This window comes from Bombus affinis, chromosome 2 (genome assembly GCF_024516045.1).
Source record: "Bombus affinis isolate iyBomAffi1 chromosome 2, iyBomAffi1.2, whole genome shotgun sequence".
NCBI classification, from domain to species: Eukaryota; Metazoa; Arthropoda; class Insecta; order Hymenoptera; family Apidae; genus Bombus; species Bombus affinis.
This window is the reverse complement of record NC_066345.1, coordinates 4,537,514-4,556,526: the sequence shown is the minus strand read 5'-3', so window position 1 is coordinate 4,556,526 and position 19,013 is coordinate 4,537,514. Positions and strand designations below refer to the sequence as shown.

General features: G+C 33.3%; 1 protein-coding gene and 2 long non-coding RNA genes across 15 annotated transcripts in view; 2 read left to right on the top strand and 1 right to left on the bottom strand.

Moving 5' to 3' along the window:
* LOC126929033 (uncharacterized) overlaps window positions 1-19,013 on the bottom strand; it is a 194,311-nt gene that overhangs the window by 2,666 nt on the left and 172,632 nt on the right. The window contains exons 7-8 of one of the 8 annotated variants that reach the window (XR_007717042.1): window positions 18,077-18,162; window positions 17,621-17,815 (exon numbers count right to left, since the gene is read on the bottom strand). The exons of 5 other annotated variants lie outside the window; for them this stretch is intronic. Coding sequence is in view for 2 of the 3 variants with exons in the window: in XM_050745038.1 (XP_050600995.1) it covers window positions 18,132-18,162 (31 nt within the window). In the remaining variant the exon portion in view is untranslated. Of the gene's footprint in view, window positions 1-17,620; window positions 17,816-17,858; window positions 18,163-19,013 lie in introns of those variants that run through there. 2 more of the 8 variants (XM_050745039.1, XM_050745038.1) reach the window with 2 other exon arrangements.
* LOC126913849 (uncharacterized) lies at window positions 4,402-9,635 on the top strand. Of its 5 annotated transcripts, none has more exons than XR_007709475.1 (5): window positions 4,404-4,525; window positions 4,579-5,637; window positions 5,785-5,917; window positions 6,781-6,977; window positions 8,372-9,635. It is a non-coding gene; the product is annotated as an uncharacterized LOC126913849 (long non-coding RNA). The 5 variants fall into 5 exon arrangements; XR_007709477.1 differs by having other exon boundaries at window positions 4,420-4,469; XR_007709476.1 differs by having other exon boundaries at window positions 4,433-4,682; window positions 4,952-5,637.
* LOC126913852 (uncharacterized) lies at window positions 10,280-13,195 on the top strand. Of its 2 annotated transcripts, XR_007709481.1 has the most exons (3): window positions 10,280-10,754; window positions 11,027-11,174; window positions 11,629-13,195. It is a non-coding gene; the product is annotated as an uncharacterized LOC126913852 (long non-coding RNA). The 2 variants fall into 2 exon arrangements; XR_007709480.1 differs by having other exon boundaries at window positions 10,280-11,174.

Genomic DNA, 19,013 nt, shown 5'->3' with positions numbered 1-19,013 from the left:
TGTATATCTCATTTATATTATACATGACATGTATAATATGTATATAGATAATGAAGTTTGAAAAATCAAAAATGGAAGTGTACAAGTCAATCAGTTTATGTACTTTTATTATTATATAGTTAATAGTTAATATTATATTATATTATATATTATATTGTTAATAGTTGATGAAAGGTAACTTTTAGCTGTATGTAAATATATTCTGTATCTCGAACATTAACCCATTTTCCCGCTTCTCGAACATCTCGACGAAAATGCCTAATAGATGGGAGAAGATTCAATGTTTCTAATTATTTTGTTAATGATAATTCTATCAATAACGAAATTATCGGTAAACATTTCTTGACCCAATATGAAGATAATTTTCACTTTTTGTTAATTCAATTAACTTTCGAAATATCGATTTCTTTATTTTTTAAGTTTTAGTTATGTTTCTGTAAGCATGAATAATTTAAAATATTACAGGCACGAACATATCTTAGCACATAAAATTTCTTCACATTATTACATTGTTAAAAGATATTTGCGAATTTACAGGGACATATATTTTGCAAATAGTAAAATCACGGACATTGAAGATATTTTGTCGTACGAAATATGTATGACTTTCAATATTTGGACGAAATATCAGATTCAGAGGAATATTGAAACATTTTATTTATCGTGGATGATAAGAATTCTACCCTACGAAGATTTCAATTTGAAGATAGATGAACAGCCGTCGTAAAAGAGGAATTGAACCGCGTTTCCGCTGACACGTAGATTCTGTACGAAATGTGATCGGAACCGCGTAATAAACGAAGGAAATATAGTACATTGAATTTATATATTAATTGTTAAATATAGATATATGTATTATTTTACAGATTTTATTAAATTTCTAAATAATAACTGCAACTTCTCACGAATATTTCTATAATTCTCTATTAATTATATAACTATAATTTGTTAATTATACAATGTGTTAAATTAAACGTTTCTTGTAATTATTTTTGGAAAACTATCATAACGCTTCATGATACTATCAGATAACGAGAATAACTAGAAAATAATGAAGAATAATAAAAACTCAATTAGTATCTACAGTATGTACAAGTGAAAATTAATTTCTTTTACATTTGTATTATAATTCGAAGAATTAATAAATGGTAAGAAATAGGCAAAATAAGTAAACAAAAATATAGCTGAAATACCTAAATAGATTATATCCATCTTAAATAATGTTAAGATTGAAAGGGAAGTGTAAAATGTGTTAAAGAATCTTCGAGATCTTTAGATCATATATACAGGGTGGTTGGTAACTGGTGGTACAAGCGGAAAGGGGGTGATTCTACGCGAAAAAAGAAGTTGAAAATATAGAATAAAAATTTTTCGTTTGAGGCTTTGTTTTCGAGAAAGTTGACTTTGAATTTTCGCTCGGTACGCGTGCACTTTATCACGTCTCGTTATAACGGAAGTTTAATTGTGCAACAAGACGGTGCACCGCCACATTTTAGTCGTCATGTGAGAGATTTTTTAAATCAACACTACCAAGGCTGGATTGGTCGTGCTGGAACAATAGCTTGGCCACCACGCTCTCCTGACTTAACTCCGCTTGACTTTTATTTATAGAGCCATATTAAATCAATTGTCTATTCTGAAGAAATCGCAAGTTGCGAGCAATTGAAAGAAAAGATTATCGTAGCCTTTCATACTTTAAAACAATCGAATATATTAGAAAGTGTTCATAGAAATTTAATTAGAAGAGCAAAAGTATGTGTTCGGCAGAATGGGCAACATTTTCAGCAATTTTTGTAATAATAAACTTTATGATTGCTTCATATTATTTCATTATGTATTCCTAATTTTCCGTTACGGCAAAAACAAACTTAAACTGCGATAATATCCATCGAGACAACGATCTACAGTGAGATCCGTTATAACGAGACGTGATAAAGTGCACGCGTACCGAACGAAAATTCAAAATCGATTTTCTCGAAAACAAAGCCTCAAACGAAAAATTTTTATTCTATATTTTCGACTTCTTTTTTCGCGTAGAATCACTTCCTTTCCGCTTGTACCACCAGTTATCAACCACCCTGTATATACAGCTATAATTCTTCTATAAATACAGAAATACAGTATTTATTATACAATTTAATCTTTTCTTTTTGTGTGTGTGTGTGTGTGTGTTTAACGTCGCATTGCTTCGCGAAAGACACTCTGTATTCTAATAGTATTGGATTCGATAATTTAATTGCCTAAATCCTTTAAACCTTCTAGATAATTGCAAATTTGTAGAGCCTGTATCGCATTTTATTCCGAGATTTGCAAGCAATTTCCCAGGCTTTCTTCGTTCGCTTCTAAATGACTGCATCGCTTTAACGCGGTTCTCTGTCTTCCTTAGTCTTATAGCTACGACAAGAATTGCTCTGGCGCTCTATGAAAATCTGTTTTCTTTAAAAGCGAGACGACAATGGCCGCAGAAGAAAACCATTAACAACTGAAAGTCGTTCACGAACAATTGTGCTTTCGAGACAAAGATATTCCACCGGATTATGAAAAATGTAGGAGTTTGAAAATAGATTCGATCGGTAATTGCATGTCCGTATAAAGATCGCGAAGGCCAAGAGTATAAAATCGACGTATAAAATCGACCTATGAAAACCCTAAATGAAATTAGAAGAAACCCTGATATATGTAACTTCTGAAACAGGTAGAGGCCGAAACGAAACAATTTCGATGACGAAGTAACGAAAAGACGACTTGTTGATGATTACATCACGCGATTGTATCGATAAAAGTATTATTAAAAGGTGATGGAACTTCAATACCTCGAATGGTTTATATTAAAAACGATTTTTTAATATATATTTATAATATTATAAATATTATACTGTGCTGTTACACGTACGTATTCCAGATTATGATATTAGGTTGTCCGAAAAGTTTCTTTCGTTCCATAAGGTGATAATAAATCAACGACAATTTCTGTTTTATATTATTTTATTGAATTAGGTATGATCCATTTCGTTCTATTTCTATTATTATGTTCGTGCATAATTCAATAAACTAATATAAAACAAAAAAACATTGTGTGTCTATTATTTCCTTATAAAACGAAAGAAACTTTTCGGACACCCTAATACATTGATCTGGATGAACACGGGCTTGCTCGACCAGACAGGCGTCATCGATCTCACGACGACGGATAACGCGACGCGACTGTGAGATTCACGTGACAGAGGCCGATGCAGGAAGCACGTGGCCTATCACACGCATTCGAGTTCGATAGCTCGGTTGAATATGCAACGGCGACGCCTTGCAGTTCGCATTCTATTATAGATAGGTCAATATTCTTGCAAGCGCTTTGTGCGGCGCGCTTTTCGCTGATCGTTTATCTTGTAGCGTATGGCATCGCGCTCTAAGCATCCACAGAACGATGAATATTAATCATCGGCGACGCGTACCGCGGGATATCGATACTGGCAACCTGGTTACTATTTTTTCCCAATGATTTATCGCATAGAACGAGAAATCGGATAACAACCTTGTTGCATACTTGCGATAGCTATCTCATAGATATAAGAAAGATCGATGATTTATCGTTTGCAATTGTTTAGCGTTAATGGAGCGTGCGAATATGTTTGCGAAGCTGGATAACTATTATTAATAACTATTATTTCCATATGGTTCATCATTCTTGGAAAAGAATTTAAACAGACAGTTGAACTCTGTTATGTAGAACCAATCTTCAAAATTACGAAAGATTAGTTAAACACACCTGTTATATTTATCGTTTAAAAATTTCCAATATATACAACGACCCCTACATTGTAAAATTATTAAAAGTACCGAGCCATAGTTCCTTTTTAGTTACGTAGTTATTTTGCAGGAAGCTTGGGAACCACGTGATCGCCCATAATAATCGTCCAATGTTCTTGAAATGGTAAATATTGTTAAAGTAACAATATATAACGTTTTATTAAATACACAATTTATATAGAACAGAATAACTATTTTATATGTAACATAATAAATTGAAGCATTAACGAACACCGCTCTATACTCTTATACATTTCAAACAGGAATGAATTTGTTATATTGCACATTCATTCGTTCAATACATACGCGATGCGTTCGTCTCATGGCGTTTTCCTTTTGTCTTCTTCTCTTTCATTCCTCGCTCGTACAATACAGATTTACACACATCTATTTTCTAACAAATCTAAAGAAAGTTACTCGTGACAAATGCTCTAACATTATGAACGCTTCTATTTAGCGATATTATTGAGATATGTGTAATTTTGTGTGCTACACTGGATTAACCGCGTGTAGTGACACACGTATATGAGTATGAGTGTGTGAAGTATGTGCGTGCGCAGCATCTCGTAAAACAGAAGAATGCAATGTTTCGTACATATGGTGGCAAAAAAGATGGCGTGAGAAAGAGTGCTGAGACGCGTACAATGTTTATTCATGAGTATCTTGTAAAACACATATTATATAAATATGAAACTATTTTAATATCATTTCTACATGTAATGTGAGTGTTCCTATACATTTATTTCAGCGACTAAAATCCGCAATTCTCAACAGATATTATTGACGAATGGCAAATTCGTGTCAAAGGAGAAACTTAACCTTTTGCACTTGAGGACTTCTTTGGTCGAGCGTAGCAGCTACTTTGGATGATTTAGCGTGTACGTGACGCGTGTATCACAGCTAACGTAAAATTATTTTATATACAAATTAACTTACAAAAATATCATATTCTAATAGTTTATCTGTATTTACATCTTTGAGAATATGATCTTATAATATTAATTTCTGTATTTTATTTTTTGTACGATAATTTATGAAGCATTCACCAAGATGCATTCTTGAATATAATTGATCTCATTTTTCAACAGTTCAAAATCAAGTTCACTTTTATTTGAGCTAATTTCACTTCTGAAAACCATTTTTTTAGGATTTCTAAACTGTAATACTTTCGCCATGTTCGTCGAATCCGCACTAACGTTGGAGACATTGTTAAAACCGTAATTTCAGAGGGATATGAGATTAACAGGGACTGTCGCCTCTCGCTCACCACTGAGTTGCAGCACGGAACACCGCCTCTCATGTGCAAAGGGTTAAAAATTTACGAGAAGCGATGCATCTCGTTCCAGCAGATTGTGTACATTTCTATGATAATTTCAATTAGCGACAGTAGGATTGTTAGAGTATATAATCTGAATAATACCAATCCACAAATAATAAACAATATTTAAAATAATATTAACTACGTTACACGCTATTTAATAAGCCACGGAAGAAGAAAAAAATATTGCGAAACAAGAGCAGAAATAAAATACACTCGATATAGGCGAAGCTGAATTGTGTTGGAAATTAAAATGTTTAAATTAACTTTTCTCGGTTTTAGATCATTATAGGTAGGTAGGGTTCTGCACAAAAGAGTCCAATTATCCATTATATGAACAAGTCTCAACATTTGGTGGAAAAGTTTTCAACGCCTATTTAATATGCTAATTCTTCAGTACACTAATTTTTTACTAAATATACAAGCTGTTTGCAAAATTTTAGTACAAACGGAAAGAAGACTCCGAAGATTATCTCCATCTAAAAAAAAGCCAAATTTGAATATTCATTAAGAACGTACGCATCTCCTGCCCACAAATGTCCACAATTTTCGGAACACTTTGTATTACATATTCAAACGTTAAATTTCACAAATTCAAGTTAAAATATCTTTTAAACTAAAATAACTTTTCCACGCAAATGAGTTAATTTCTTTTTTTGTAGGAAATACCTATATGAACTATACGACTCCATTAAAAAAAAGAAAAGCGTGTCACCTTCGTATGACCTCTACTTGGCTGTCTACAAAAAAGCTAATTACACCGGATTATGTCTGCTCCGATACCATACAACCTCTGTTCGTAACATCTTCTCGTATTTTCGATACTAAGAGAAATAATCGCGTGTGTGTACTTAAAAACAACATACCGTGTATAAAAGTTTCCTAAGTGGCGATTTTCTAAGTTTTCCGTATAGTAGCCACTGTGCGTAACATCCGTAAAAATGCGATTAATTTCTGTCGAGCGACACGTGAGATTTTGCTGCCAGGATATTGGAAAATTTTTTTTTATTCGAAACAAATTTGACAGTCGAAAATCGAGCAGCTTTGGCGGTTAACGAGAATATCGTTTACGCAGCTATACAATTAATCGCGATAATGTTGTTATCACATTTTTATCGTGTTGCTGCGTCGTTTAGGATGGCGCTGTTGATTTTCACGTATAATATCGTCAGGGGCGTGTAATGCAGCGCATTAGGTTACGTAGATGCATTTGACGAGTTCCCCCAGTCCAATTAAGTATTCAATTTCGCCTATCGATTTCAATTTCTCATCCCTCGTCCTCGACGACGATGTGACTGGGCCGTCGTCTTCACCTTCCCATCGAAATAATCATCGTCGGCTGGGCGAAAAGGAAATTTCATCGCGGTCTATCGAAGTATCGTTGAAACGTAAAACGTAAAGTCGTCGGTCCTTTGTTGTTTGCTTTCGTTGCGGTTTCTTTGGCGCTTCAGAGATAATTGAGAGATAGTGGAACGAGAATATCGTGGAAACGCGATAATTGCCTTGGTAGATTACGTTTGTTCTCGCTGACGAAACCTTTCTCGCAGAAAAAGAATATATACTTATTCGTTTCCTTATGATTTATATTTTTTATATTATTGATTTATATTATTGATAGTAATATTTTATACACGAAATTATCGCTTATATTTTTCTAGGGAAGCTGGTGCATGTGCAATTGATGAGTAATTTAGCTCTTGAAATTTGATATTGTAAGATTGATAAATCGCTAGCAAAATTGTGAGATGCTAAGAAATATGTAAAATCAGTTCTCAGTTCCGAGGCCTCCGAGTCCTCAGTTCTAGGAAAATATTTTCAAAAAAGAAGCAGCGACTGATCAACTTTATCAATATAGGTAAGACGCCACTAAAATATAGTTATCACGTTATACATATAGGAAATCATTAGGTCACTACGTACATTCTGTCTACCTTTTCCTTTTGCAAATACAAAAGCATCCGCGATATCGTCATAAATAATAAGCGACAATACGTGATAAATATTTGAAATCAGGATAAAGTATTTTGAAAAATCGAATTTGTAGGAATAAAATTAACGTTAAGAATTTATGTTATAATATTTAATATACGATATGTAATATATTTCTAATATAAATCTGTATTTGTACACTGATCCCTCAACTGGTACACTCAATCGCATTACGTTTAATGACATTACTAGCAAGTCATTGTACGTGTACGTATTTTTTCTTTTATATTGACAAACTTTATTCGCATTTTCACTTTCATTCGCGTAAATTGAAGGACGGGTGTGTATATCCCGGTTGAGATGAATTATTCTTCTCTACAATATTTACATTTAGCATTAATAGCAGTAAAACATTAGCACTGAAACACACACAGTCATGTCATATTGATACTGTCTATATTTCAATGATATGTCTTGATGTTTCCCAAATGTGCACCATAGACAATTGATCATTCCATAAAATATCTGCAAAAATTTTATTCGAAAAACACGTTAACATACGCGTGCTCGAATTACGAGATTCCTTTTGCAAGGAGATTGGTCATACTGGTGTAGAAAAATAGCAGCTGGAAAACAGGATAACAATACCCAACATTTCTACGCGTTCACAATGTCGAAGAGAAACTGGTACTGTTGTTGGTAACATGCTCCTCTCGTTCACCTACCCCCTTTTCATTCTTTTTACGAAGCTGTATGGGATCGAGGGTACATTGAAATAGAAAGTTTAACACACGCGAGTAGTTGGCAATAAACGTTAACGAAGCCGCAGTTACTATTAGCCACGATCATGTCGATAGCCAAGGGATGCAGTGAATGGATGCAGCTTCGCTTGCGTGCACGATAAAGCACAAGAGGTATATTAGTAGATTTTGAACAGTATGCGTGTACTATATCAGCGTGGAATACAATTCTGAATAAATAACGAAGTACGAGCACTTGTACCGCTGCTTTCACTGTACCATCGATGCAGCTTTTGTGTTTGTTATATACACGGAAATCATTATATCTTGGGAATGAACGCTCGAAATAAGATTCTGGACGCTGGCGAAGTTTATCGATTCGTACGCTGAACATGTACTACGCGTACATTGCTGTGAATAATTGCAGACTCAAACGTATTTTCCGCATTATTTCTTCGATATTTCCAAGAAACCATTGTTCATGTCTGAGTATTGTTCAGTGAAATTGTGTTTGTAGAGGGTAGATTGAACGCTATGGGATACGAAGCAATGTTACATGGCGAATTATTGTCTTTCATAGGCGAAATAAAAGACAAAAGACAATTTTTCAGCGAGACTGAAGCGACTTTGAAGCTTTCAAAATTTCCGGATAGAATACGAAAGTTTATAATCAGAGGAAGCTACCTGTGGAAAATATCGCACAACTTGGAAAAAAGGTAAATTCCCGCGTGGGTGGATATTCGAAACGGAACTTTAAATAAGTTAGCGGATAGCGTGCTTGGCAGATTAGTAGAAGTAATTAAAGATAAAGGAAAATTCACTAAATATCGAATGAGAAGGTAACGAAATTAACATTGAGTTTATATGTGTTCAGAACGAGAAACACAATTTTAGGAGAAAATTTAACTGTTTGCTGTATCTTCTGTTTTCTTTCATATTGTAATATGAAATTATATAAGCGATTTCACCGATTTTTGTTTTAATATTACGACAAACTTCAAAGTAGGGGTGAGTTTATAATCAGTCGCTGTACATCGAACACAAATGCGTTCCTCATCCACAAGATTACAAATAAATCGTTCATTGCAAACCTGCCAGATCCACAGGAACCTATAAGGAATCATCATACATAAAAGATGAATTTTTCATAGTAAAAACGCGAAGGATATAAGCAAAACGTACATCGCGTGTCTAAGAATTATCTACTAGATAAAAAAATGAATAATCTAAATTCTTCAGTGAAATTGAAAATTTATTAAAAGGAAATACAGCCAGTTTAAAATATACGCCGTCGTTTTCTATAATTTCAAGTCATGTTACCATTTTAATGGAGTCCATGGTGGAGAAATGTCGCGTCTACAAGTGCCAATCGTCGTCAAGTCATATTTGTGTTTCATCTACTAATTGGAAGTGGATATTAGATAACGCGTATTGCATCGATCAGAAATAATCTAATAATCCAAAGGAGGAAAATGTCTAGCGAACAAACTGGCTGCTGCAACGTTTTCCACCCAAGATTCGTCGTGATGTCTTTTGTGGCAGAAGCACTCGGAAGAAGTTGTCACGCAGCAATTTCACAGAACGTTTTGCTTTGTCAATACGCTGTCGATTGTATTCTGTTTAATCCTTTGTTCGACGTTAAGCGTGCGCCGTGGGCTGCATATTTTTTACGGAACAGCGTAAGTTGAGCAGACTGAATTTTCATTGCAAAATATATCGATTGTAACTAAAATAAATTATGTAGTGACCTCAAAAGCCTTAATAACCATTTATTTCATTAAGCAATAATAACATGAACAATGTAAAAGTTTGAAATTATATCTTTTAAATTGAAAATTTAATAATTTTATATAGTATGGCTTTAACGATTTTATTTCTTCTCTTAACATTTCCTACCTTTCATTAATAATTTACTGGAGCGCTATTACATTGCCGAGAAAAATACTGTTATAAGTAAATAACAAACAGTAATAATTCTATATGAAATAATACCAATAGCAATAACAAGATAAATAAATCAATACTGTTACTGGGCTGTTAGAAAAATAAATTCAGCGTCAAATTCGGAGAAATTGTTCTTATTCGAACCGACAATATTCGAGATCCAAATATTCGACGTTTCAACTGCAACCAAAAGTCAATGCAGATGGCTGTAAGGTTAACGTATGCAAATTAATTCTACAATCATGAACATTCGATGCATCCTAATTTCCTTCTACCTTACTTCGATAACAATAGTCTTCGCTTTGGTTCATTTTCAAAATACATAATCGTCGGTATACCAGACATCGATCTCGTTTCTTCGTACTTTCTTTCGATTCGCTGCTACTTTTTTCTTTTTTCGAACGTGCGCGTATCAGATTCGTTAAAATTTCCGATCCTAGGTCAGTGATTTTTCATTTATCTCATACCCTTTTTATATACCGTTTTCTAGTATCCGTTTATGGTATAGTGATTTATATCATGGCTGTACCGGTGCATCGATAATGCTGGAAAAAGGAACATCAGGCGAATATATAGGAGCGAGCGTGCGTCTCGCTTCGCTTCGATGGCTTTCGTATTTTTCCTCTGTTATTACGGACCACCTCGCTCTAATCGAAGCCTTATTTCGTAGCGAACAATACGCGGAATATAAAACCGTGGGTGCAGAACATGATGCATGTATTGAGTAAAATATTAGGTTGGTATGATCACTAGTTCCTACATGCAAAGTTGGTACGACTTTTAACGACGCTCTTTTGTTTTGGCGTCCGCCACGTGTTAATTATCTGAGTGTATCCGGTGTGTTTATATGGCTGGTGGTGAAATACAGAATATAAAAACTGAATCTGTGTGAATCAATTAAATATCGAACCTATTACCTACTTAAAACCTATTTAATAACAGCATGGAATGGAATATTGTACAGATCGTTTCAAAGAGTAGATATGGCTATAGTTCACAGACGAATATGAATATGCTATGTACGTATTTATGCGTCAGGTTGCCTCGTAAATTGATGTGGATTCTGCTCTGCTTGTTAAAAGTACACGAATCGTAAGGATTCTATGCAGGTAGAATTTAGAAGAATTTCTTTTGCTATCCCTGTGACAAGAAATTGTACGAAATATCTAATGGCTGGTAAGATTTGAATTTATCTTAACAAGAAGCATGAACAAATTGAGAGTTTTGTTATTGTTAAATGATTTGTTTAAGCGATCACCACTTCTACGAAAACTACATCTGGTCTTTTTAGTTTTCTCAAGCGCTGAAGCCATCGACAGTATATAGACAAAAGACTAGCATGAAGGCAGACCATAAACAATAGACAGGCGGCGTTGGCTTCGGGGTTTTTCAGTTATAAGGTAACACTGCTAGCGTGCGGATCTGGATCAGCTCAAATTGTATTCCTACTTATTATTACACTTCTCTATTAAATTAAATATATATATTTTGTACCTTACACTTTATCCACGCGTTTTCTCTCTTTATACATATAATAACCTCAACATGATTCTATCACATTTACAGCAGATATCTCACGTAATTTGTTTGATCTTATTATCGATGTACGTAATTTCTCAAACATTTGCGTTACTATTTTATGGTAGATATAATTTATAGTAAAGTTAGACTACGAAGTACCGATTGTTTTACCACCACGATAGAATCAAAGCTGATACGATAAAAACGTATAAAATTACACGATTTACTTTCACTGATAGGATTCATTTTTTAGTAACCATTCCTAGAAATTCAAGTTCAGAAAGCAGACAGTTTTACGATGTAAAGTAAGTAAATATCATATGTAAAGTATTCTATCTAAAAAACCGACATCTTCCTTTTTAGCACATGTAGATGGACGGCTTGGTGCGTGATTACCGACAATCATTTCGCCGACAAAATTTACATCAACACCAGTTTGATTGACACCAGTTTCACCCACATTGTTTATTCACCGATAATGTTTTCGTCGGCGTTCGTTTCACTGGTACAGAATTTTAATTTATATACAGGGTGTTCATTGTTCACGTTGTTAGATCATCTTTCTCGTAAAAGATAAGAGGAATGAGTGAGTGGTTCAACACGAATAACGTATTCACGGTATTTTGTTCGCAAGCTTAAAGATCTGTGTGCGTTTTGCTTACGTCGAATCCTCTCGTCATTTTAATTAAAAAAGCTACAGTGCTGTGGATATTTGTAGACTGAAACACATTTTCCGCGTTGTTGCTTCAAAACTGATAGAAGAAATAAGAGACAAAGTGGGAACTTATAAGAAAATTAACACTGAGTTTGCACTTTTTCATGGCCAAAGATTCAGTCTCGCTATCGTGAAAAATCTAAAAATGGGCTTGAGTTTATAATTGCTCACGACACTGTATATATTAGGGAAACATTGACTGCGATCGATTAGTTTGGAAGATGTTTTCACTCCAATTTTGTGGCATACCATATGAAAAAGAAGGAAAGACGAAGTACTTTTGTATTTATGTTTCCTTTGTCTTACATACAATAAATTTTACAAAATTAAAGATACAAAAAAAGAGAAAGAGAAAATTCTACAGTTAAAATATCAAAATTAAACCGATCAGTTTTCAACTCTGTTGCTCTAATATCTTTTTTAAGGTTTCCATAAGAGAAGGTTTCTATTTAAAAAAAAAAAAAAATAATAATGCAACTGCGTAAGACACAAAGATATTATCGCGAATATGTAGTTCACCTTGAACCATTCATCCTTTTCCTCTTTCATTTTTCCTTTCAACTTCACTTATCGCTTACGAGAAAAACATTGGGAACTAATCAATCTTGAACAGCGAACACACTTTATATATCTGTATATTTTCGAATATCATTGAAAAATAAACGAATCTGTCAAAGAAAAAGATAGTTTTATCGCGTGACTTTGTTGATTATATATAAGAGAAAAAATAAAAGGAAATACGGTAAAAATACGACAAGATAGTAATATAGTTACCAGTGATCACACATCAATCTTAAATGTATAAATACGAGAAATGAAATATCTTCCAATATTATCAAAAACTAAATGGAAAAAATAATCGAGGAAAATAATATTTTTATCGTGTGATTTTGTTGATTATATATAAGAGAAAAAATAAAAGAAGTAATAAAACGGTAAAAATACAACAAGATAGTAATATAGTTACCAGTGATCACACATCAATCTTAAATGTATAAATACGAGAAATGAAATATCTTCCAATATTATCAAAAACTAAATGGAAAAAATAATCGAGGAAAATAATACTTTTATCGTGTGACTTTGTTGATTATATAGGAGTGAGAAAATTGAAGGAAACACGATGGAAATGCAACAATCTTGCAGATGTATCGCTACAGTTGTACTACCTGCCAATAATAAATGCCTGTTATATGCACAAATACGCAATAGAAACAACGATAACAGATGTTACCTTTTTATTGCCTCGTGGATTCTCATGCAGCACAAGCCGTATCGGTCACGTAAAAAATTACAAGTATACTAGTGCATATCATTGAAGAAACAATCCGTATTCTACAGCGAGTTGCGCACATAAACCTACCTACATACAAATTTGTATTTGTTGAAGCATCAATACGTGACTGAATTTTTCAATGAATTGCTTTATACCTCGTACCACGAGAATGTACGTATTTGAATTTATTTCTATAAAACATTTTACAACCACGTCAATATCGGATTGAAGACACGAGTATCATGATTTTATTACTATAGTTTGAAACAAGGCAGAAACGTTAAAATATTGAAATATATACATAAATATACATGTGTATATATATAAGATATATTTACTTGTAGCGAACATTCTGCAATTTTTATGTATATTTCCGAATTGATTGAGGTATTTGTTGAAGTGGGTCTCACTTCTAGGAAAACTCTACATCTTCTCTAGTGTTTAGTTTTTTTTCCTTTGGAAGTAGTTTACAATCAATTCTCATTGAGAATTGTAAGTAAATTATTCTGACATGGTATTATAACGTGAATAATAGATGATTATCGTATGTTTGGTTCTAGCTGAATCTAATGTTTAAATCTAGATGGTAATGTGTTTTTAGCCTGCGGATCTGATCCGTCGTGTCAAGTAATTGAGTAACTTGGGTTTTGATGGTTGTTAATTCTTATGTTATATCTATTACTAAATTTGCATATTTCTTCTTTAACTGTAGGTATCTTAAGGTCGCGATGTATTGTTTCGTTGGTAACATACCAAGGTGCATTAAGGTGCTATTAAGGATCTTATGTTGCAATTACTCGTTCTTCCCCATAGTTGGATCCCATAGATCCAAACAGGTTTTAATATAGGTGTTTAATTTTTGGCACAACGATTCTCTTTACAGCGGCTTCTTTCATCTCTATTATATGTTGACAACTAAGTGATTGCGGATTTTGTCATTAGGTGGTACTGACAAAATCCGCAATTACTTAGTTGCCAATCCAATAGTATCGCGAAAAGATCACCGGCATACAGACAATGTGGATGATAAAGCGCAAATCCGACAAGCCGAAAGGGTCGGAAAACTTCAATAAGCCTAAGGCTATCAATATATTTCGGTATCGCAGTCGTTGATCGTTCAGTTAGTCACCGGAGAGTGAAGAGCGAAGAGTCGTTAATCGAGAGTTGTGATATCACGTTACTGCATTAAGTTCAAGTTAAATAATCATCGTTTTCTGTTTAATCTACTGTAATAAATCCATCCATCAATACATTATCATACAGAATAGAAACCAGTGGTAGAAACTCTCTATTTTGAGATATAAAAAACCTCAACAGTATTAACGTAATTTCGAGATTCGTGTCCCATTGCAGTACTAACGCAACACTATAATAACACACGTCATACATTCATAAAAATTGTCTTGTGTAATAAGTAATCAAACAATTTCGCGAGTCACGATATTTCAAAGAAAATTAGAATTTATCTTTCACAGGCAAATTATAAACGAAAAAGAAGTTTGTAATTTCAGAATGTAAAAGTTACAAATGGGAATATATCACAGCAGAGATACGTGAGAGAATTATTCATGGCAAATTGATTGAATGCCTTGAGAAGTCTGCTAAATATAGATTTTCTGGTATTTTTACGGTGTGAAATATACATGGCGAAATGTAATACCTTCTTTCGGAAAGTTAGAATCGTGTAACTTCGTTTTAAAAATAGTTTTACCAATGTTGCGAGGGTACAGGAAAGCTTTCACGTTGCGTCTTACGCTTTAAAGTTGGAACGGATGAACTTTTACTTCTAGCTCCTAACTTTACTCAAAGGGAAAGCTTTCCTAGGATTTATATCGTTTATAAGAAAGTGCCCATCAAGTATAAATAAGAAGTTTCTTTCAGAAGACACGAATATTTTTCTTTGCTACGTCACTCTCTACTTCGAACTATTTAAAAAGTAAATAAACGCGATAAAATAAAAATCTCGTTTACTCTGCTCGTAAAAGCGAAGTGAAATAAAAATAAATTTCCTACATCTAAAGTAAATCGCTTGTCTACTATTTTCCCTATAAACATCTTATTTTTTGCTTTAGTGATATTTTTTTCGATAAACTCTAGGTGTAGATTATATATAAATTCCAGACGAGTTATTCCACTTTTATTTATTATGTTGTTTTTCCTTTCAATTCGTCACTTGGACAAGTACTATAATCTTTTCATAGAACTTTACGTTCTACTTGATGATATCAAAAAGTGTCGAAATTCGAATAACTCGATAACTTTCATGCAGAGAAATCTCTGATAAATTTGCCAACAAATTACTATATCTGATGTAGCTAACACAGGACGACGATTCTCAGATTAGAAAAGAAAGATCAGCTGATCTGACACATTGTTGCGATATAAAATATGATACCGCCTGCATTGTGGACGTATGATTCCTTTGATATCGTTGTATCGATCACGCTCTTGTTTTCACTTCTCACATATGCATATTGCATACGTAAAAACATAGTGATCGCACCAATGACAGGTTTCCATATTAGGATCTCTAGCGAATAAATTGCATTTAGTTATACAGGGTCGTCTAAAAATCAATCCTCACGATTTCTCCAACACTTGCGACAGTCGAGCAATTCGTATAAAAGAAACAAACAATTGTACCAATGTCTTTAACGTCCCTGTAGAAAATTAAGTACGACAAAATAGGAGAACAACTGTTGAAAGAATACTAATATATCATTTAATGACGTGGCACGAATGAAATGCTATGATTAATATCCACGTAATTTTAAGTCAGTTGATCTCCAATTTCAAACTGAGTCGCGTGTATAATTTCATTTTATTGTTAAAACATAGAAGTTTTCTATTTGTTGCAATTATTGGATGAACACTTAAGGCGAAGTTGATTACGATTAATGCACGTTGATTATAATTAATACCTGCGTGATTTTAAGCCAGTTGATTTCCAATCTCAAATTAATCTTGAAATTGAAATTCAATGAAAGCACTTTGTTCGTAATAATTATTAGATAAAGGCTTAAGACGAAGTTGATTATTAATTAATACCCGTGTAATTTGAAGTCAATCGATCTCAATTTCAATTTCGCATTGGTCAATTTCAAATAGCGTCGCACGTACAATTTCATTTGATCGTTTAAACGCAAAAACTCTTGATCCCTGGTGATTACTAAATAAACGCTTAAGACGAAGTTGATTACGATTAATGCACGTTGATTATAATTAATATCTGCGTAATTTTAAGCTAGTTGATTTCCAATCTCAAATTGATCTTGAAATTGAAATTCAATGAAAGCACTTTGTTCGTAATAATTATTAGATAAATGCTTAAGACGAAGTTGATTATTAATTAATACCCGTGTAATTTGAAGTCAATCGATCTCAATTTCAATTTCGCATTGGTCAATTTCAAATAGCGTCGCACGTACAATTTCATTTGATCGTTAAAACGCAGAAACTCTTGATCCCTGGTGATTACTAAATAAACACTTAAGGCGAAGTTGATTACGATTAATGCACATTGATTATAATTAATATCTGCGTAATTTTAAGCTGATTGATTTCCAATTTCGAATCGCGTCAGATGTACAACTCCACTTTATCGTTAAAGCATGAAAGCTCTTTACGCATAATAGATAGTTAGATAAATGCTTAAGCCGAATTTGATTATAATTAATACTCGCGTAATTTTAAGTCAGTTGATCTTAATTTCATAATTTGACACTGAGCAATTTCAAATTCCGTCACGTGTACAATTTCATTTGATCGTTAACACGCAGAAACTCTTGATCCGTAATAATTATTAAATAAACACTTAAGGTGGAGTAGATTGCAATGTAAGTAGAAGGAACATAGCACGAACGTCTAATTCATGGAGGTAAGTAATCTTGATATACCGTTAAGAGTACGTACACTTCACTGGCCACAAGTCGAGCTTCGAGTTTGCACGTGGCTAATATTCTAGCACGTGGAATGCGGCCAAGCTATCGAATAACCAAGTACAATCAACGTTAACGACTGTGTGTACGATGTAAGTAGACTTCAATATAACAAATTACCGATAAATCTACGTCCTCTGGTACTGTAAAGTTAAGTGGGAAACATGTCCACTGATAAATCGTGTTGTCAGTATTTTAAGTCTACCACGTCCTACGAATTTTTACATTTTTAATCTTTCTCCCATCTTATCGAAGGAAAAGAATTTGGAATATTGTTAACCTCTTAGGTACGGTTGAATTTTGTTTGTAGTTTCTCGCTGTTGTCTTGCTGGTTGTTTCTCTGTACGGCAGAGTTTGACGAGAATTACGTGTAAACGATACAGCACTGCAATAGGAAGGAAGTTTGGAAGGAAGTTTTTAATAATTAAATTATAATTTTTCTTGCATATGATGCATATAATTTAACTTAAATAATTTACTTTAATAATTAATATTACAATTGAGTTGATATATTTTAAAGCACTGTATGATACATAGAATTTGTCACAATTTTTACACTCATAGCGCGATAATGTTTTTTAAATTGCTCTTCATTTTCCATTTTGAAGCTACATTTTGAGGTAGAAGATTCTAAAAAATTATAAAGATACGGATCGGCATGTTAAAAAGAGCATCTAACAATGGTATATTTATTTTAACAAGAAGCAACAATTGATACCTGACACTGGCGTATCAAAGACAAAAACTATATATTCTGTCTGTATATCGTTAACACTGTTATACAATGTTGTGAGGGGAAAAAAGTGTGAAGCAAGACAAATGAAAAAGATCATTTAGTTGAAACAGAGTGAATGAGTCAGTAAAGTGAGCCACCATAGTAGCGCGTCGTACCTAAGAGGTAAGAAGATGTTTAACCCTTTGAACTTCATCGTCGAGTAACTCGAAATTAATTCTTTTCACAGGTACTCCGTGTTGTACTAGAAATTTTTTAAATTACCAGGTTAAATATGTATTATATATGGTAATATTTTTTGTACTTAGATAAGCAATATCACATATTCAATGTCATTAGCAAAAAAATTGTTTAAATTGCTATCAGCCAGCTGTTTGATGAGGTACATTTTAAATAAAACACTTAAAACGAGAGTTATTGAAAAGAAAATTAGAAAAGAATTAGCAGTTCAAAAGGGATAGCATAAGACTGAAACGAGAAAACGTGCATACAAATAAAACTTTGTTGATATTTTGTCCAAGTTGAAGGTATTTTATAATGTTAGAAAAATACAATTAGCTCGGAAATAACCGAAAGAACGTAGGAAGGTTAATAACTTTCTTTTTATGTAGGTCTTAACGACGCATAAACTGCATCTACGTGGTATATTTGCCCATAGATCTCCAACTATTAATGTAACGTTACATATTTTATGCTGATGTTATACTGATTAGATTCATTCTATTTATTAGAAAATCTGATTCGTAGTTAATAAATGGCACATAATTACGATAAAAAATCTTTTAGAGACATTTCACAATCGAATCAAATAATAATACAACGTCGCTTTAGTTTCAACTGGAAAGAAGTTTCTAACATTTGAAGAATATGCAAAATATTACGACATTAATATCAAAACTTTTGATACTTCAATAATTCTTCATGCGCAATTTTTCCATTATTTTCCATATTTTCCTCGAGTATACGTAGAAAAATGGTAGAAAAATACGACGATTCGATGAAAAATGCCACATTTGATAAAATAGCTGCTCAGCCATAATGTTTAAGTATCTTGTTGGATATCTTTTAAAAGTTGGGCTTATCTCACACATCCTG